The sequence below is a fragment of the Coturnix japonica genome, chromosome Z (assembly GCF_001577835.2).
Source record: "Coturnix japonica isolate 7356 chromosome Z, Coturnix japonica 2.1, whole genome shotgun sequence".
NCBI lineage: Eukaryota > Metazoa > Chordata > Aves > Galliformes > Phasianidae > Coturnix > Coturnix japonica.
In genome coordinates, this window is record NC_029547.1 from 8,161,189 (window position 1) to 8,181,658 (window position 20,470).

General features: G+C 42.4%; 1 protein-coding gene across 3 annotated transcripts in view; it reads left to right on the plus strand.

Moving 5' to 3' along the window:
* The window catches only part of LOC107305798 (phospholipid-transporting ATPase FetA-like), a 71,221-nt gene that overhangs the window by 41,540 nt on the left and 9,211 nt on the right, over positions 1 to 20,470 (plus strand). For all 3 annotated transcript variants that reach the window (XM_015848364.2, XM_015848363.2, XM_015848362.2), the window contains exons 10-22: positions 1,006 to 1,164; positions 2,014 to 2,102; positions 6,218 to 6,414; positions 7,875 to 8,083; positions 10,228 to 10,271; positions 10,953 to 11,118; positions 11,557 to 11,745; positions 12,098 to 12,213; positions 13,885 to 14,049; positions 15,760 to 15,871; positions 16,983 to 17,088; positions 17,906 to 18,053; positions 19,757 to 19,940. In XM_015848364.2, coding sequence (XP_015703850.1) covers positions 1,006 to 1,164; positions 2,014 to 2,102; positions 6,218 to 6,414; positions 7,875 to 8,083; positions 10,228 to 10,271; positions 10,953 to 11,118; positions 11,557 to 11,745; positions 12,098 to 12,213; positions 13,885 to 14,049; positions 15,760 to 15,871; positions 16,983 to 17,088; positions 17,906 to 18,053; positions 19,757 to 19,940 — 1,884 coding nt within the window. The remainder of the gene's footprint in view (positions 1 to 1,005; positions 1,165 to 2,013; positions 2,103 to 6,217; positions 6,415 to 7,874; positions 8,084 to 10,227; positions 10,272 to 10,952; positions 11,119 to 11,556; positions 11,746 to 12,097; positions 12,214 to 13,884; positions 14,050 to 15,759; positions 15,872 to 16,982; positions 17,089 to 17,905; positions 18,054 to 19,756; positions 19,941 to 20,470) is intronic.

Below are 20,470 nucleotides of genomic sequence, written 5' to 3' on the forward strand. Positions count from 1 at the left end.
GCAGTGGAGTATACCACAACACTCACAGCTGTACTTTTATCTGGATTTTCTCTGCGTTTTCCCTGCAACCTCTTAATCTGGTGCGTTTGTATCTGAAAACAGCTGGAAAAACTGTACTCTCTGCAAATGCTTGTCCTCACGTAGAGATTTGCAGCCTGTGATCAAAATAACTTCAGTGTTTCTGCTGATTATCTGAACAGACTGAACTCTTGGAGTCTCTTTCTGTAAGGTCTATTTATATTTCCCAGTTCCTTCCAACATGTTCACAGGGCTCTGCTTTGAATCTTTAGATGCTGGCTGCTGATGTCAATTTAAATAATAGATTTTTTTTTTTTACTGAATTATCTGTATTTACAGTTTTACATTAACATGTTTTCTTAAAAAGTATAGAAATAGAAACAGGTTCTCCAAACAGAGTGTTAGCATCTCTTTCAAGTGTGCGTGTGTCTTAAGGTATAAAACAGATAAAATTAAGAAACAGTGAACAGAGACACCTCAATTAATTACTCTCTTGCAGCCTTCAGGCAATGATTTTCTTGCTTGGGCTCATGCAATTTTAAAGAAAATGGAGCAGGAATTGTGTGAGTTCAGCATTGCTGTCTAGAATTACCTGGTGACATCCTACCGTGATGATCTGCTGTGGAAGAAGTGGAAGTATGTTGCTTGTTCAACAATTCTTCTCACCCACAAAAGAGAGTACAAACTTAGTTTTGGACTGCAGTTATACAAAGCTACCATCTCTAAAATCTAGGATAAATCCAAATTCATTGTGGCCATTAGAATATGACATGGTATGGGGTAAGGGCAACACCAGTATATGTTGGATGAAGCTTAGGAATGATGGGGTCAACAGTGGATGGCAACTATAGTGTGAAATATTTCCTGCCTGGAAACAGCTGAGAATGCAGTATTGATCAGCGTACTTTAGGCCACAAAGATTCTTGACATTACTTATGAGTTTTTCATTTGTTTGTTTGTTTTTGTTTTGTTTTATGTTTCTAACAGGTGAAGTCAAATGTGAGGCACCTAACAACAAGCTGGATAATTTCACAGGAACTCTTGCTCTTCGAGGAGAGAAGTATGCCCTGGATAATGAGAAGATGTTGCTGAGGGGCTGTACTATTAGAAACACGGAATGGTGCTTTGGTCTCGTTATTTATGCTGGTAGGTAGGAAACCCAACAAGTGAATTGCAGAGTGTAGCAGCATTTGTATGGGAGCACATCATACCTAGTAAGGAGAAAGGAAACAAATACTTTCCTCTTTGGATATATATTGTGATCAGGTAAAAATATAAAGGCAAAACAATATGTAAGATCCCTTGGTTTAACTTTGGCTGGGCATTTTGTACATTATTGGGTCTGTAATTTTTTATAGTGGCCCATAAGAGAAAAGTGATTTGCAAATATTATGTTACAACATCCAGTTATATCTCAAAAAAATGCTTTTATGGGCAGAACAAGTGTTTTATTTCTGCAACACATACAGCAAAGTATATGAGAGAAGATCTCTCAGTAAGAAAGAATTTAAACATTAAATTTGTTTAGGAATCACATCTAACTGAGATCTGCCATTATTGGCCTGCTTCAGGCCAGTAGGAGCCTTAATTACCCAAGTTTGTTCAAAATTCTCCACTCTTAAATATATCTGATAAAATTCAAGGTCATTTTTCTATGATTTTCAGCCATATTGGAATATCAGGACCGTCAGTGGTTTTACTGTAGACTATTCAACCTGTGCTTCTTACAGGCATAGACCTTCTGTTGTTTCTGTAGTGCTGTAGAGTTAGGAGACGTACATACATGTATATATACATATAATATGTCAGTAGTAACAGCACAGCATCAGGTATTCTCTGAAAAGTAATTGAACCCAGAAGGGAGGATTGGCGGTTGAAAGAAGAGAATGGGATCAAAATCCAGAATTAATAGATTAATTAATTAGCTTTACGTGACTCTTCCTTATAACCTAAGGCAAGTGACTTAACACATTCATTGATGTGTTTCATCTCCAGGGCCAGACACCAAACTGATGCAGAACAGTGGAAGAACAACTTTCAAAAGGACAAGCATCGACCGGCTTATGAACGTCCTTGTGCTGATGGTAAGACTGATTAATTTAGCACCATTCCTCCAGATGTTTTTATCATTTTCACAATCCCCACACTTCTTCTGAAATGCTCATTCTTCTTTCTGATTTTTTGTATCTTTGGTGGCATATGCATTGCATTTGTTAACTGAGCTTGTTGATTCACATGATGCCAGCTTTTGCGTTATCACACTGGGGTGAACAATGAGACATGGTCTTGTTAATATCAAGAAAATGATGTTGTTAGCAGCTGATAAATATGAAAGCACTGATCTTGCAGAGCAGGTGATATCTATGCTCATGATAAGACAGTCCTAAGTTGAGATTTAAGCTTCTCAGTGTTTTCAACGAACGGCAAACAGTACCAGGCAGAGACAGTGATTCTTTTTCAGACTCAAGATTTTACCACTTACTTTCAAAGCAGCTCAGGGAAGGGACCAGCTTTATCACCAACAATCTTCAGAGGCTTGCATTCTGATGTTGCTGCAGTCAGCATTGCTGGAAGAAAAGCTGTTTTCCTTTGGATGCAGGACTGACTGCTGGCACTGTGAAGCAGTGTCCTGAATATGTGCATATGTGCTATAAAGCAATGCCACAGCGCAAAGTGCTGTTCAAGGATCGTCTTCAAGCCTTTGGGGCCCTTGTTTAGTGAAAGGCAAAGACACCCTGCTGACTTTAATAGCACTTCAACAGTTGCAACCAAGTGAAATTCTCACTTACCATCCTCAGCTTGCTTTCCTCTCTGTTTTCTTCCCTTAGGTTTAAGGGGACAGCAAAAACCAAGCAAGATTTAGGCATCTGACATTGAGAATTTTGCTGGTTTCTGAAAAACCACACATTTTCAAGGGTTCTCTGTTCTGCTGTTGCTGGAAAGGAGCAGGGGATGTGGGGTAGAATTGTAGAGGAGTGGAGGAAGTCTGAATAGAGAACTCAGAATTTAGCATTCAGTGTAGGTTTGCCAAATCTGCTTTCGCAAGCCAAGGGTCCCACCCAGAGCTTTCAGCCTGTTTGGCCTCTCTGTGAATGTGAACAAGATGAATTTACCTCATGGCTCCATTAAAAAAGAAAAGAAAAAGAAAAAGAAAAAGAAAAAGAAAAAGAAAAAGAAAAAGAAAAAGAAAAAGAAAAAGAAAAAGAAAAAGAAAAAGAAAAAGAAAAANAAAGAAAAAGAAAAAGAAAAAGAAAAAGAAAAAGAAAAAGAAAAAGAAAAAGAAAAAGAAAAAGAAAAAGAAAAAGAAAAAGAAAAAGAAAAAGGGAAAGGGAAAGGGAAAGAAAAGAAAAAAGGAGCAAGTTGCAGTGAATTGCATCAGCTTCTGCCTTGGTTCTCAGGCACTGGTGGAGCCAAGTGTGTATTTTTCTCTTTCATGCACTTTTAAGGCACCTATCATTTTGGTGTCTGAGTACAGCTCTGCCCAGCTCTAGGCGCACAGTAGGCAATGTGGCATCGGGTCCTTCCAGCTCTCCAGGTGGCCAAAGGTTGCAAAGCATAGTCATAAAAAGGGGCAGTGTATTGCACTCCTGAGTATGGAAATACAGAGCAGCTGCAGCTTGCAGTTAATAGCTCATTTTGAGCTTAATGAAACTCTGTCCATGTTAACACTGGCAAAGCTATTTTGTGTTTAATTGTCTGTAAAACTTCCAGGGACAAGTCAGTTTTTTTGGCAGGGCATGACAAAGGAGTTGTGGTTCAGTGCTGCCCTGCTCTGTCCCTACAGGGGTTAATTGGGAGTGAACCTTTACAGATGGAAACCATCGATGTTTGTTCATGTCTGGGAGTGTTTTCTCTTCAAGGCTCTTTGGCAGCATGGGGCAGAAACCAGCAAGAGAGGAACATTTATCAGAATCTCCAAAAGAAAGGAATGTTCCTCATCCAGTAGGGAATGCTTCCGTCAGTACCAGGAATTAGTTTTCTCCAAAAAAACTTGCCTTTTTACAGGCATGAGGAGGCACATTTTCAGAGAAATACAGCCGTCAGCTTCATCACTAAGTGCCTTATTGCATCCAATCACAGAGCAAAACTCAAAGCGCCAGCAAAGACTGTTCTAATTCTGGCAGGAAATGCCTGTCAAAAGTCAGCTCCTCCCTCCACAAATCCCACTCAGTCCTGCAGAGGTTTCATCACGGGCTTTGCATAGGCAGCACCAGAAGGGGTTGGCTGCTCACAGTGGGAAGCCTTCTGTCTACGATGGGTTTGCTCTCTTCTGTCTTTTCCAGGGTAGTGGTAATGATGCCAACACTCTGTCCACAGTTGTTTGTTTAGCTTTTCCAATTATTTCATAGCAGACAGGGTCTGCAATGAGAAGTCATGCTTTGACCATCATAAATACAAATGAAAATGGTTGGGCTTGCCTGTTTTCTCCATTTGCTGGTTTAATAAAGGGCATTGCCCATTCCTGAGTCATCCCTCTCACAAACCCTTAGACTACTGTTATTACAGCAGCTCAAAATAAAGTCTGTTTTTAGTGCTGGTCACAGGGGTTTAAAAACATCACGCCACATTCCTTACTAGCAGGCAATATTCCTTCCATTTCACCAGTGGAGTAATTTACTGGGCTTCCCACAGCTAAACAGAGAACCTGCCACTGCTGTGGGAAACAAACATGCCTCCTGACTGCAGCACAACACCTTCATTAATTAAAATCCCCCTTTTAGTATCTTGTTGGTATTGAATCTCAAGTTGGTTGGACATGAACTTTTAACCAAGAGACTCAAATCATTCCATAAAAGTATCATTCTTCCCCTCATAGACTACTTCAGCAGCACAAGCGTCTGCTTTACATGCAGTGTTTCTATATTTGTACCTCAATAACTATTTAGAAGAAGAGTTGATTACTCCTGTAATATGGTTATTACTGGTTGGCCTTACAGCGTCCCACTGTACTGGTACTCCGCCCCTAATGACCATCCATGCAAGAGATGTGCTTTTAATAGCACAGTTGCCCAGTCTGTTGATTCCATATCTTTACACTCCTATTCGGATGGTGGAAGTTTTAAGAAGAATTCAGTATCAATAGAATTGCTTTTAGTATCATTTTTTCCAAGAATTACGTCATACCAGCTTCTGTTTCTTTCCCACGGTCACTGTTTCAGCCTTCCAAATATTGTAATTATCTTAGCAGATTTTCAGTATGGTGGAGCTTCACAGCTTTCAAAGCATTGTTAAAAATTAACTTGACTCGTTAAGATAATTACTCAGTGAGCTCCTTTAAGCCTTTGGCTTCCAATTACCTGGACCCAATGATTTGAAAATGCTTATTATTAGCAGACAGAGCCACATACTGTTCCCTGTCACAGTAGGTGAACTGTCTTTTCCATCTGCTGCATCATATGGGATTGTTACATCCTTCTGCTTTGTTCTTCCATCATTAGTGGAGGAGTGTCTGTTCAATGTGCCTGCTTTTTCCACACCTGTATTGGTGGGTTTACTGTTCTCTTGGTATTTATCTGTATTTTTTTCCCAATTGATGTTCCCCGGGTTGCTTTAAGCTTCGAGAAATAGGTTTCTATAAGTCCAAGGCTACACCTCAATGTCTGGTATTGCTTTTTGTTAGCTCAAAGGAGGTGTAATCAGATGGCAATGGTAGGTACCAAGGCAACAATTAGTTCTGGGTCGGTGACTCTCCATTAAGCATAAGAAGGATATCAAGCACTGAATTCCAACCTGCACAGCGATGGATTCCCTGCATTACAAATTATCCTTACTGATTTTTCAGAAATTGTGAGGAAAACTATGACACACCTGGCAAACAGCCAGAAGAAATCTTTTTGTTGGGGGGTGTCATTCCCAAATGTGCAGCCAGACCTTTCAGGAGCAGCAGCTCAGCACTCCTCCAATGAGATGTGATGCTCTGCACCCATCTGCCTAGGAGAACCTCGTTATAGGTCTGTAGTTGGGACTTAAATTGCTGTTTGTCTGAAGCCTTGTGACTCCAAATTACAGGCTATGCACTCTGTAGTTGTATCTCTGAGACAGTCATTTTTTTGCCTGTTTGCCTCCTTCACCACTGAAAACCTTGCCCCATCACACAGACAATCCAATTCCCTTTGATTGCGGTTTTCCAGTTAAACAGCACATAATGAATTCCCTGTTTCTAACATGCAGGTTTTTAAATTTATTTTTTTTTTTCCAGATCTTTGCATTTTTAGCACTGATGTGTCTTATCCTCGCCATTGGCAATGGTATCTGGGAATCTGATAAGGGCTACAACTTCCAAGTGTACTTGCCCTGGGCAGAAGATGTCACCTCTGCCCCCTTCTCTGCCTTCCTCATGTTCTGGTCATATGTGATCATCCTAAACACAGTGGTGCCAATTTCACTCTATGTCAGGTATGTTTCAGATCCTTCTTTCATTTTAGGAAAGTTTTACTTTTGTCTGGATGGAGGTTGGAAGTAGATGATTTCTGAGGTCACTTCCAATCCAAGCCATTCTGTGATATGACATGAATGCAACCCCAGTGTGGGTGATCCCACACAGCCAGGGCCAGCTCTCTATGCTTTTGCCATCTAGCGAAGACATCTCATAACCCCTACTTTCTTGACTAGCCAGAACAGGTCCCACGTGGTTTTAAAAGAACAGGGGGTTAGAAACAATATATTGTCTTCTTCAGTGAGACCTTTTCTTCTCCATCTGAAGAAGAGGTATAAGTGTGGGATGCTGTGGGAGCGAGGCTGGAAAATTGATTCTACAGGTAGCACCATGCTTTCTCCCCTTTGTACTAAAAAAGGTGAATGGCACTTTCTTTACGGTGGCTTCAAGGCTCATGTGAGGTGTGAATTGCCAGGTAAGTAGGAGCTGAGGATGTGTAGGAGTAAACAGTCTGTGCCATCATTTCCAAGAGAACAGTGGTATGCTGACTATTGAAGATGGGCAAGCAGGGTAGGAAGGGTGGATGTGTTACCTACAAAATCTTGAGGTGGCACTGTAGGCTGCCTAGGCTGGTTTGGTTTATAACTGTACCTAATTTGTCAGGGAAAAATACTTCTGACTACAGGATGAACCGTTGCTATGTAATTCACAGAGAACATCTGTGAAGAGTTTGTGTTGCCAAACCACAAAGACAGCTAATAGCTGCTGGTGCTGCCCTCCCCATGGAGCTTCTGGGAGCGTGAGGAGTTTCTCTCAGTCCTAAGGGGTTGGAAGTTGTGTTCTTAGACTCCCTTTTGTGTTAGCAAATGTAAGGAATTCATCCCATTCCTGCCCAGTGTGTCACACCAGCAGCAAAGTGGAAATTCGTGTTGTCTGTGTGCTGATACTGCTCCACGATTGTATTGAGTTACACAATGACTCACTTGTTCTGGTGGTCTGAGTTGTTTGTACTCATCTCTTGGCACCACAGTGCGGCTCAACCCAAGGTCCCTCTGAACACGTTCCCTAAACTGCACCAAATGAAACACCCTGCTGCTGCCTCTGATGTATATCTGTGCTCCGTGCACAGCTGCCGCTTGTTCTCAGCAGGGTTAACAGCGACCTGTGCTAGTCTGAGTGAGAGTGAATTCCTGTGGTGTGTCTTAACTCACTGCCCAGCCTAAGGAAATGGACAGCCACAGCAGAAGCAAGTGCAGGTTTGGTCCATAAAGGAGAGGAACCTACTACAAGCCCATTGCATCATTTCAGTGGGACTTGCTTTAGTATTGCTCACTGCAGACCATTTAAGGGCTATTTGACAAGTATGTCCTATCATTACCTTCAGGGTTGTCCTCTAATTGTTATTGATAGTGCTGAAGACAAAGATCTTGTCCTTTTAAATTAATGACTTTTTGGTCGCCTTCTCTTTCTGTTTCCCCAGTGTAGAGATTATACGCTTGGGTAACAGTTTCTACATTGACTGGGACCGTAAGATGTATTACCCACTGAATGACACACCAGCTCAGGCCCGCACCACTACGCTCAATGAAGAGCTGGGGCAGATCAAGTACATCTTCTCAGACAAAACAGGAACTCTCACTCAGAACATCATGTGTTTCAACAAGTGCTCCATCAATGGCAAATCCTATGGTATGTTACCCATTCCTCTTATTCTCTATGTTTCATGCCTCTCAGTCAATAGAGACTAAATGTGACATCCAGAAGAATGTCTTGTAAGTATCTGTAATGGTCAAATACACAAGGACAACCCTGATATTGCACTATTTGTGTATCTTAATATGATTTTCCTGTCCATTGTTTCCTTTGCTTCCCCTTTTTGCCATCCCTTGACCTCCTTTTACCTGCCCCACTGTCCACCCAGCTAAAGAACTTGCACCTTATTACTTTGTTCACTTACTGATACCATGTCTATACCCAAACTTATTCTTTTTCTGATATCATTGCCTGTTTGGTCTCAGCCCTTCATGGTGTTATTGATATGGTGACCCAAGTACTGCTAACTCTGTAAAACTCTGTTCCCTAAAAGGCACCCAGTCCTCCCTTCCAGCTATATGTGGAGTCCAGCTGTTTCTCACATTCTTGCTCTTACTCACTTGTGAAATGAGCCATTCCTCATGGTGGTATATTGTCAACTACTCACACTCCACAATTTCTTACATCATGAGCAATGGTTTTAAACATCCTATTCAAGTAGTTTACCCTTCAGCCCACGTACTGGCTGTCAATGGCATGGCCATTCATCTGCACTCCTAACTTATTTAGTCTACCAAGGGAAAGAAAAGTCTGTAGGGAGTTAGGAAAAAAAAAAAAAAAAAGGGAAACAACAGTGGTTAGCACTATTAGATGACAGCAGTCATTGATGGGCTCCTTCATTGTATAGCCACAGGCGGTTTTCTTCATCCACCTCAAGAGGTGCTAGCAATTCACATACTGACTAATTGATTAACATCATTAGACTCTCCCAGAGAAATTAGTCACATCTTATTTGTAGGTTGATGGTTTGTGTTGCCTGTATCAGACCTACTGATTAACTAGTGTGCCGGAAAGCCTGTGTTTTTTTCTCAGTGCTATCTGTTGGCCTAAATGAAGGAGTAACTCCTTCCTATAAATCTTGCTTGGTGTATGTTTGGATGACACAACATCTGTACAGTGCTGCTATGTACTACTATGTACTACCCAGCCTTAGTGCTGCAGTTTGAAAATACTCTGCCTGTTGATTTTTGGCCATGGTCATACTATTTATACTAGTCATGGAACCAGGCCAAACTGGCCAGTAAACACTGACATTCATATGTCTTCTTATTGAGTCTAGTGTTCAATAAATGAATGGGAAATAGCCAGAAAGAAGGCCATCTATCTATTCCCCAACACTCCTTCTACCACAAATACTTAGCTGTTTCTCCAGCATACTTTGGATTTTACCCTTGGAGCATTTTGAGGAGCCATGCCAGAAAAAAGGAAGCACTGTTTCTGCTGCCAGGGAGGATGCTCTGTAGGCTTAGGCTTGCCATTGAGGAGATGTCTGATAGCCTTTTGATTACAGTTCCTATTGGGATTAACATTCTCAGGAGAGATGGCTTCTGAGTTTCCTTTTACAACCTCTGGGCTCTTGTGAGGGAGTAGCAGTACCTTGAATGGACTGTAGTCACCGTTGAGGCTGGATCTGTCAAATATGTATTTTAATGTGTTTCAATCCTATTTCAGAAAGTGTTGATTCTGGCTGGCCTGGGCACAGTCCACAGCTCATGAGATGTTTTTGTCCAGAAAGAAATTTCATCAGAAAAACTCCTTTACTTAGAAAGGAGATGTCATTCATTTCTCTGACCAGAATGTCAGTTCAGTGAAAATACCATCTATGTGTGGGAAGAAGGGACGCTGGCAATGTTTGTCCAGGGACTGCTGCAAATCATGACCCAAGAGCTGGATTTTGTCTCACTTTCCAAAGGAAAGATGCAAGAGAAGTGTTCTCCTGAAAGCAGCATCTTAGTATTGTCATATCTGAGCAGAAACAAATTCTTTAGCCAAATCACAGACAACTTTATGATAACTGATTGAGTTTCATTTTGATCAGTATGAATCACCAGTCTCCACTCCAGGTGTCTGTATATTTGTGTTTATTGAAGCTTTTACATTTGGTAATAGCTTCAAAACACTTTTGTTTTTGTTTTTGTTTCTTTGTGTGTGTGTGTGTGTGTGTGTGTGTGTGTGGTAGAAGAGCTCAGACTGCAGCTATCTGGAGTTTGTGGGATAACGTCAGTCTTTCTTGCTTGCAGGTGATGTGTATGATAAGTCTGGGCAGCGGATAGAAATAAATGAGGTAAGTGCTCAAGAGTTAGCAGGTCCTCTGCTTTCTGTGAACCAGCCTGCAAAGGTGTCCATGGACACATCCCACTCAGTCTTAGCTTGTGCTCCTCCTCATCCTAACAGCACTGAGGTGCATTCTTGAAGGCATCAGAGGCTTGTCATAATTGCATTCCCTTCCTTGTTTTCAGACAGTAAGAGTAGGCAGTGCCTGCGGGGCTGAACCTTTACATCATTCTTCTGTCATCTTTTCCCATATCAGGTGTTTTTTTTCTTGCTTTAGGAGGATGGGAAACACAGCCTTTTGAATTGTTTTAAATTGAGCCTCCACGTGCCCATGTCCCAGACAACCATTGAAATCTGGATGGTTCTTTCAAGAAGCTGTGTTTTGAGGGCACACATTTCTGTACTGTAGAAATCCTTCAGTGATTTTCCTGATGGAGTACTTGCTGTAGTACAGGAAAGGATCTTTTTAGATGATCATGTTGTCAGCCCAGGTGCTGCTCTGAACAGTACTTGGATGCCTGTCCTCTCCTGTGACTCAGTAGCTTTCAAGAGCTCCCACTTACTTAGATTCATCACTCTGTCATGAGCAGCTCTGCAAGAGAGAGATCTCTGTAAATGTAAGAGGGTCGGGTGGGCAGGCACTGGTGTACATGCATGAGAGAGCTCTATAGGTAACACCATATTTTTACAGAACACAGAGAAGGTTGACTTCTCCTACAACCAGCTGGCCGACCCAAAGTTTGCCTTCTATGACCACAGCCTGGTTGAAGCTGTGAAGCTGAATGATGTCCCGACACACAGGTTCTTCCGGCTGCTCTCCCTTTGTCACACCGTCATGCCTGAAGAGAAGAAGGAAGGTGAGAACTGGCAAAGGCAGCAGCTGGAGTTGTTGTGTCCATCTTGTGTGACTGTGGTTGAGCTGGGATTACTGCAACTGGAGTGCAGAAATTGCAGGGGCCACAGCTTCCCTCAGACAGGAGATGGGCTTGTTCCAGTCTTCCCAACTTCACACATAGTTTTCCAACCTAATGATTCTATGATTCTATATTGCTCCAGATGGACCATGGAAATGTGGTACTTAGGGACACTGCTTAATGTGCAACATTGGTTATTGGTGAACAGTTGGACTAGATCTCAGAGGTTTTTTCATAACCTTAATGATCCTATCACAATCCCATCATTCTATCATTCTAGTTAATTGGCACCAAAAATAATAATAAAAATAATAATAATAAGTATTTCTTTAGTTCAAAAACAAGGCTGAAGTCACATTCCCTTCTTTTCTTGCATGGCAGGTAACTTGGTGTACCAGGCCCAATCTCCCGATGAGGGAGCCCTTGTCACTGCTGCCAGAAACTTTGGGTTTGTGTTCCGGGCTCGCACACCGGAGACCATCACTGTTGTGGAAATGGGAGAAACAAAAATCTACAAACTTCTGGCTATTCTTGATTTCAACAATGTCCGCAAACGAATGTCTGTTATTGGTACGTTCTCTCAGCTCTTTTCTTTCTTCCTGGGTTTTTAGGTTTATGAGAACCTTTATTGGCAGCAGAACAAGTCATTCTTGATTTCTGAATATAGATGCCCTACCTGAATTGCAGGTGGCTCAGATCATGTTGTCTTAACAGAGCATCTGCTCAGAGCAGTGTTCAACCTCCAAAGCTGAGTGTAGTTGTACTCTCTTCTGTTCTGAGCAGAGTTCATCTTGGTTCCTGGGATTCTGCAAACATTTGGTAGAGTTTGGATGCCTATAAAAACATCTGTTTTGATGCAAATGCTATGAATCCCAATTGCTTCAGCCTGAGATGTGTAGAACTTTTCTCCTTTTCCTTGTAGTGCGCAGTCCAGAAGGTGACCTGACTTTGTACTGCAAGGGGGCTGACACCATCCTTTATGAGCTGCTTCATCCCTCTTGTGAGTCTCTCAAAGAGGAGACCACAGAACACCTGAATGTAAGTGTTTCCTTTACTGCATCTCTGCATTTGGTGGTTGCCTTTTCTTCAGGTATGAAAACATGATTTGTGTTAAACAAAAAACAGCTTTCAGAAGCAGCACCCAAACAAGGACTATATATAGTTTGTTTGTTTGTTGTTTTTTCCATGAGGATTGGAGAGAGAAATTAATTTATGAAGCCATCGATACCAAATTAGGCATCACCAGGTTCTATTTAAACTGCTCCGTATTATCTGAGACATCATGACATGGATGTCAAATACAGTTTATGACATTCAGAAGAGTTGTATTCCTCTAGAGTAGGAGATAGAAGACAGACAGGATAGGTGGAACTCATGACAGAATGATCTAGTGGAGGATTATATCCCTTCTTGTGGCAGGAGTATTGGAACTAGATGGTGCTTTGTCACCCTTCCAACCCAAACCATCTAATGGTTATCCTACATCATACACGGCAGCATGGAAAATGCAGCTCTCAAACTTGTGGATTTTTATATGGTTGGTGTACAGTGAGGTGTGGTGAGAAGTGGATGATCTGGCCAACATTTACTTTGCCTTGTGATGCCGGCTCCAGCTGGTACGGAGCAGAGCACAAGTTAACGGAACATTTTGCCAGGGATGTTGAGCAATTGCACAAACATCTCTGTTCATTGCTTGAGGGGAAATGTGGTGGGTGAAGGAGAAGTCAAAGCATGGGGAGATGGGTTGTGGTTGTGGTGTACCTGGAAGGAGGTTGTGATGAGGTTGGCCTCTTCTCCCAGGTAACAACAGTAGGATGAGATGCGGCGGCCTTAGGCTGCACCAGGGAAGGTTGTGGTTGGATGCTAAGAAAACTCCTCTGAAAGAGCATGAGGCTCTGGAACACACTGCCCAGTGAGCTGGTGGAGTCACTGTCCCTGGGGGTGCTCAAGAATGGTGGAGATGTCATTTTTAGGAACATGGTTTAGTGGGCAACATAGTTGATAGGTGTCATGTTGCACCAGAAGATCTTAGAGCTCTATTCCAACTTTAATGATTCTATCATTCTGTTCTATGATTCTGTCATTCTGTCCCTGATGCACTTTGACTTCAAGCTTGTATTTTTGGAATCCCAAAGGAAAGTAAATGTCCTGTTTTGGGGGAAAACTTCTATTTGTGTAAAGAGGAATCTGCTTTAGCAGGGGGTTGGACTCAGTGATCTCTAAAGGTCCCTTCCAGCCTCTGCAATTCTGTGTGTGACTCTGCGATCTGCAGAAAGCAGACTTACAAAGTCTTCCTGAGATGCCATGACTGTGCCCTCACTGTGCATGTAAACCCACCTCTGGACGTGTTGAGTACAGCTCTGAAATTTAAGAGTGAGTTCAGAGTGTCTAATTTAGCTCTCGCTACACTGAACCACATGTTGAAAAATGGGGTCCTGGGAAACAAGAGCCTGGTTGAAGTAAAGGTTAACGCTGGAAAGTTGGAGAGGATTTTGATTTTTTTCTTAGCAAGGGTTGTGGACAGCAATGAAAAGTGTTATTAAAAGTTCCCCAAGACTTGTAGACTATGGTGTGGTTTTTCACCTTTCCTCTGCAGATGTTAAGTAAGAAGTCTTCACAAATAGCTGTTGGCTTTCAGAGAGTCCTCTGCAAAGCAGTGTAAGGAGTCTGTTCTCCCCTGACCTCTTCTGTCCCACCACTGTCTCGCAGGAGTTTGCTGGGGAAGGTTTGAGGACACTCGTCGTGGCTTATAAGAACTTGGATGAAGAATACTTTCAGGACTGGATTAAGCGTCACCACGAAGCGAGCACCGCCTTGGAAGGACGGGAAGACAAACTGTCAGAGATATATGAAGAGATCGAAAAAGATCTAATGGTTGGTATTCCATGGAAACTGGGCCATTCTCTGGGGGAGGCAGTGAGGATGGTGGTTTGTCAATAAACAGCTCAGTATGACTTCAGTAAACACAGCGCTGCAGACAGCTCAGTGGGCTGCTTGACAGGAGCAGTTTGAAATATGGCAGTGCTGGGTTTTCACTGGCACCTCCATGCAGAGCCAGTAATGGGGTGTCAGCCACCAGTGCCTGGGAACGGTTTTATTTTGTCTCACGTGGGTGTCAGAGTAGCTTTCTCGTGATGAAGTGACATAGCAGAGCCTAAGGGAGGTGGCAGGGACACAAATATTTCATAGCTATCCTTTGTACTTGCAAATGGCTGATCTATTTATTTTCCTCTCTTTGAAATGGCAGGCGGTGAGTAATCCCCAGGTCCCGCTCCATTTCAGAGAGAGCATCGCCTTTGTTCTCACAGCCTTGGGCGGGATGGGGGATGATGTCCATGAAGATGTTTGTGTCAATCTGAAACAGAGCTGAACTGTGATCTTCCAAGTCATTCTTTTCTCCATGAGTGTTGTTGCAGCCCTGGGGTTTGCCTGTGTTTTACAGCCATGAATAATGAATGAAAAGAATGTGTGGTGTCTGAGGGGAAACAGTTCAGCTTGTGCACTCGTAGCAATGTTTTTCTGAGATTTTGGAAATCTGGGGAGCTGCACTGTTGCTCTTTCCATTAGCTTTATGCTCAGGACACTGCCAGAGCTGGGAAGAAGTAAGTGTAAGCCTAGAAGTAGCTGACCTCTGGAAGCTGCATAGCCCATGGGGCAGAGCCTGCTGCCCTCCTGATCTCAGTAGAGTGAATCCTCCAGCCTAGAGAGTGCAGATGCAGTGTGGGGTATGTACAGAGCAGGAAATATGTAGAAGTCAGGGAGCCAGATGCTTTGCAGCTCAGGATGATGAAGGAAGAGGTCAGAGGCTCACAGCAGGAACACCAGATCCTTCCCTGTACCCTCACAGGAATGGCTTTATCCCCAGAAGGTGCTGCAAGGAGAAACAGAATGGTGTAAGAGAGCCTGGCTTATGATGGAGAATGGGTGCAAACGAACAGAGTCAGCAAGGGAGTAGAAGAGTCTGAATTTAGTCTCCCAACAACAGGAGGTATGGTAGCAGGTGCTGCCTATGCCTGAAAGAGGATGAAACCTTCATGTTCCTTAGACAATAGTTTAAAGCCACCAAGAATCTGCAAAACACAGAGAAAATAGTAACTTTAAAATAACAGAGGTCTGTGTCCTGATCAGTTTGAATTTAGTGCTGTGTGGTAGTGAGGAGTAAGGACTGGGAGGGGTATGCTGTGGGCTGGAGAAGATGCTTTGCAACCATCCAACAGTTTCACTATGTCTGGAGCGCTCTACATTGGAGATTGCATATGGAAATTTGGGGACAAGAATCCCCAGAAGTCTGCATTAAATCTTTATCTATTGTGGAGAGGCCGTGGAAGAACACAGATGTGCTCATGTTTGGCAGATGATTTTTAGCATGGTTGTGATCCAGCTGAGCCAGGAGGATTACAAAGTACAAAATCTGCAGGATCAGAGGTGTACCTTGTGCAGTTAATTTGCCAAGGGAGAACAAAAATCAGTGCAGCTTTATTTCTGAGTTTTTTTTTGATCTTGCTTGAATACCTGCATGGATGCCTAATGCTTTCTCCTTTACTCACAATGGGAAGTCTTACCCATTCCCTGTTCTCTGTTAAGCTGCTAGGTGCCACAGCGATTGAGGACAAGCTGCAAGATGGGGTCCCACAGACCATTGAGACTCTTGGCAAAGCCAGCATTAAGATATGGGTGCTCACTGGAGACAAGCAAGGTAAGGAGGCTGCGGTTTGGGATGCCTCCTTCTCTTTCACTAGTGAGATGGTTCCACTAGGACTCATGTTCTCAGCCTTTCTCCTTTGAGAAACTGCACAGAAGGTAAACTTAGAGGGCTTTCTTCAGTGCCAGCGAGACAAAACTCCAGTTAGCTGCAATCAGACCAGTTAACTGCAGGTGGTGCCTGTTCCTAAGACCTGACCTGTGAATGGAAACAGTGTGAAGATAGTGTCCTTTGCCAATGGAGAGGTGACAGTGAATGCGTCACTGTAATACAGTCTCCTGTCCTGCTGAAGAAGGCTAGAAGAAGTTAACTACAACTTTCCAGAAACTTGAATGCTAAAGCTGATCTCAGTTCTGTTTCTGGCATTAACATTCTAGAATGAAAATGGAAGAAACAAAAGCTTCTGGAAAATTCATTATGCTGGAAAGAATTGTGAATAGAATCCAGTGAATTATTTTGGAGAAATAAAAACCTTGCTGAAACGATGGCATTTCTGGGATGCAAAAAGTGTTTCCAGATCACTTCAACCAAGAAATGAGCAGTGAATTTTTGAGAAAAAAAAAAAAAAAAAATGAAGCATTTCATTTTTCTGTGTTCAGAGTGAACAAAATTTACTTCTGAAAACAAACAAGCAAACAAAAAACGTACTTTTTCCCCATGGCGTTTTCTAAATAAAATGTCTTTATATTCTTCTTCAGAGCTATGATTTGGGGCTACGTTTTCACTTTTAGGGTGGGAATAGAGGTAGGAGATGGAAACTTCAAAATCCAGAAATAAATGTTTGGAGGAAACACAAAGTGTTTTAATTGCTCCAAGTGTGCTGACCAAATGGTATTTTGAGCTTTTTAGGTTTTTTGTTTGGTTTTGGGTTTGTTTTTTTGTTTTTGTAGATTTCTTTCCTTCTTCGGCCTTCTGAGGCCTGGTTAGAGACTTGCTGCTGCACCCATCTAAGACTCTCACATCTCTCTGTAACTGTTGGTTCTGAAAAGCCCTGAGCTCTTTGAAACGAGAATCGAGCTTTTGTCATGGGTGTAAAAAGGACACAGAGACTGTGGGTGTGTTTGCAGCACTGAAGTGGGTAATCTCTCCTACCTTTCTTTCCCAGAGACGGCAATGAATATTGGTTACTCCTGCAACTTGCTGTATGATGACATGGCAGATGTCTTCGTTATTGAAGGCAGCTCTTCTGAGGATGTACTTAACGAGCTCAGGTAAATGGCTGAAATATACAGCTTCATTACTGTGCACTGAACAGTATTTTGTGTTGTTCTCTCTTTTTGTTGTTGTTCATTGATTTATTTTCCCCTGGATGCTTTATCTGGTACAGCTCATTTCAGGGGTGCTTGATAATGTCTAGCTGCCTCCCTGGAAGATCCAGCAGCTAGACAGTGTAGAAATCTTCTGTGAGGGTAAACTCTGTAGCTTCATGTTCTGAGAGTTCAAATCTATATCAGTGAATAAGGCAGTAAAGTCATGCAGTCACCACCAGTTGACATTGGACAAGTGATGAGGAGCCATAAAGCTTTTGGCTTTAGGCCTGATCTGTGCTGTTTCCACACTGTACTATTGTTGTTCATCCATGCTGTAATTCTTTTGCTTGGACATGATCCTTGCCTAGCATTATCTGGCCATCTACCTTTCTTCATAGCCTCCTCAGTAAATACACATTTTTAGGGATAGGAGGAAAACTGGAATTTTTTTCAGTCCTTTTCTCTGTAAGTATGCGATTGCCAAACAACATGCAAGGAAGTTTGGGATCCCTTTGGAATATTGTCTTTTGTGACATTCGGATCAGTTGTTAGGCTTCAAATCAGCACAGATTTAGAAAATGCTTTGTGGGTTTTCAGAAGCGTGTGGGTGACATGCACAAAAAGCAGCAGCTAAACAGTGCATGTTGTGGTAAGGGTGCAGTGAAAATGGAACTAATCTAACAAAAGGAAGCTCCAAACTTCTATTGCCATAAAGCTGGTTTAGAAAATCATATATCTGTACAAGGTTTTAATTCTTATTCTGATCTTTTTTTTTCAGGAATGCAAGGAAAAAGATGAAGCCAGAATCCTTTCTGGACAGCGATGAAATCAACATTCAGATTGAAAAGTCTTCCAAAAATCCAAAGCTTCTACCTGATGAACAAGCAAATGGGGTGTACGGTCTGGTTATCAATGGGCACAGCTTGGTAAGGAAATCCAGAGTCATGGTAGGACTGAGTTTTCCTATGAACTTAATACATTAGAGATGTACTGGAAGTCTGAAAATGCTTAAAAATTAGCCACAGAGGACTGAGGTTTGTGTTTTTACTTGTGTGTGGTGTTTTTTCCCTTAACTGAAGATGAGCTACAGCGGTTATTTGTGACATCAGAGGTGATGAGCAAGGCTTCAGAAGGAGCAGGAGAAAGCTGGATGATGATGATGCTCAGTGAGCTCAAGCAGCAGGGCAGATCAGTTATTCTTTCCAGAAATACAGTGGGAAAATAGTCAGGCAGTCAGTGGATGCACCAAGAAAATACGATAACATCAAACATGGATTTCAAGTATGCCAAGATTGCAGTCTGCTAAATACATGTATCTGATAACAGATAGAATGTATGCATCTGATAACAGATAGAATGTATGTCGTAAAACTTGACTAATAAATTCTTTGATGCTCCCCATGATGTTTTTCCAAGCAAGCTGAAGTAATATGGTATTGATTAAGTTTTTTATATGACAAACACAAGGCTGCTTGGATTGTATGGCTCTCATGGGGCCCACTGTAGATATGAAGTGACAGTGACATTTACAGAGGGTTATCCCACATATATTCAATACTTAGTATTTTAAATAACTGCTTCCAAAGGAAGCAGGCTTCTTCAACCCGCAGATAATACCACACTGGGAGGAGCCGCAGGCATGATGCAAGAAGTTCAAGATTAGATTTGGAAATAATTTTGGCAAATTGGAGAAATGAAAGATAGAAGATTCAATTCACTTTCACATAATCAACTGTGCACGTCCAAGATCAGACATACTGATGTAAAAGCATCACCTGCAATAGCTGTGAAGAAACTCTCCTGCTCCATTTGGCATCAGTGAAGGTGCTGCTGAAATAATCAACCAGAGAGAATGCAAAGAAGTGTGTAAGGTCATACATGATCTGGAAAGCACAGAAGAACAGAGTTAGTGTTTCTGAGCCAGAGAAAGAACAGGGCACAGAATTATATAACTATCAGATCTCTGGTCATATCAGTAGCAGAGTTTTTCCTGGTGCTGTGCAGGCAGGATGCTGTAGGAGAAGCCATCTCTAGCTGCAATCACTGATAGATGCACTAAAACCAAATCAAGAACAAGTCTCTTTCATTGTCTCCCTGCCGCTGGCAGGAGGGAATTTTAAAGCTCTTGGTTCTTAAATAAAAAAGAAAGGACATCTGGCCAAAGGATGGTCTGCTTTACAGAGGAAGGGATGTGGGCTTGCTGAAATGGGTCTAAGAAGGAAAGAATCATTAAGGTTGGGAAGACCAATAAGTTCTCGTATTCCAACCATTTACCAGTTACAAGCCAGTCTGTAAACCACTCCAGGCCATGTCACTTAGCAAGCCGAAGCTAGGTTAGGTAGATTCCATCCATGACTGTCTGTGGAAAAAAAAAAAAAAAAACAAGAACAAAAACAGAGCCAAAAAACACAATCTGAAAAAAATACGAAAAGTCAGCCTGCTCCCACCTTCTCTGGCAGAACTGGAGGGGTAATCAGAAATCCAACTGTGCTTTGCTTTCTCAGGTTCTTCTAAGCTAAGTGTTCTCAGGATCTTCACACTTCCCTTGTGCTGGATGGAAAAACCTCCTTCAGGTCTCACTGCTGGTCTGATACAAGCTAATAGGAAACTCTTTGTCTTTTCTCCTTAGGCCTATGCGCTGGAAGGGAATCTGGAACTGGAGCTGGTGCGAACAGCGTGCATGTGCAAAGTGGTGATCTGCTGCCGGGTGACCCCGCTGCAGAAGGCCCAGGTGGTGGAGCTGGTGAAGAAGTACAAGAAAGCTGTGACCCTGGCCATTGGGGATGGTGCCAATGATGTCAGTATGATCAAAAGTGAGTAAGGGCTGAGAGCCAGTATGCTCCAGAAAAATGATGCCATGTTTGCTGCCTGAGGTGTCCTAACTCTAACCATAATGCTCTAAGGGTCTTCTGTCTAGTCCCCTCGGCAGCCGTGGTTGTGTCCCAGGTTTCCTGGTTTCACAGGCTCAATCACAGAATCAAATCACAGAGCTTGGAAGGACCAGTAAGATCATCCAATTCAGCCATCAACTCATCAAACCCATCTGTAGTTTCTGCCTTTGTAATAGACCTGAAGCTCGCTGGGGTACAAGTCCACCTGTATGACTGCATGCCATCATCACAATGGTAATGCAAAGGTCAAACAAGCTTGTTTCAGTGAGGGCCTGTCTACCATGAAGAAGGACAATCACCACAGCTTTAAATAATCTGCAAACTGTCACAGGGTTTTTTTAAACGTTTCCAAGTAGTGAGGCCTTTGTCATTTATCTCCCATGTGTTATAAAACACAGGCCTCTAGGCTCCTTTATCCTTGGGCATCACTTTGTGCTGCATTTCCTCAATGA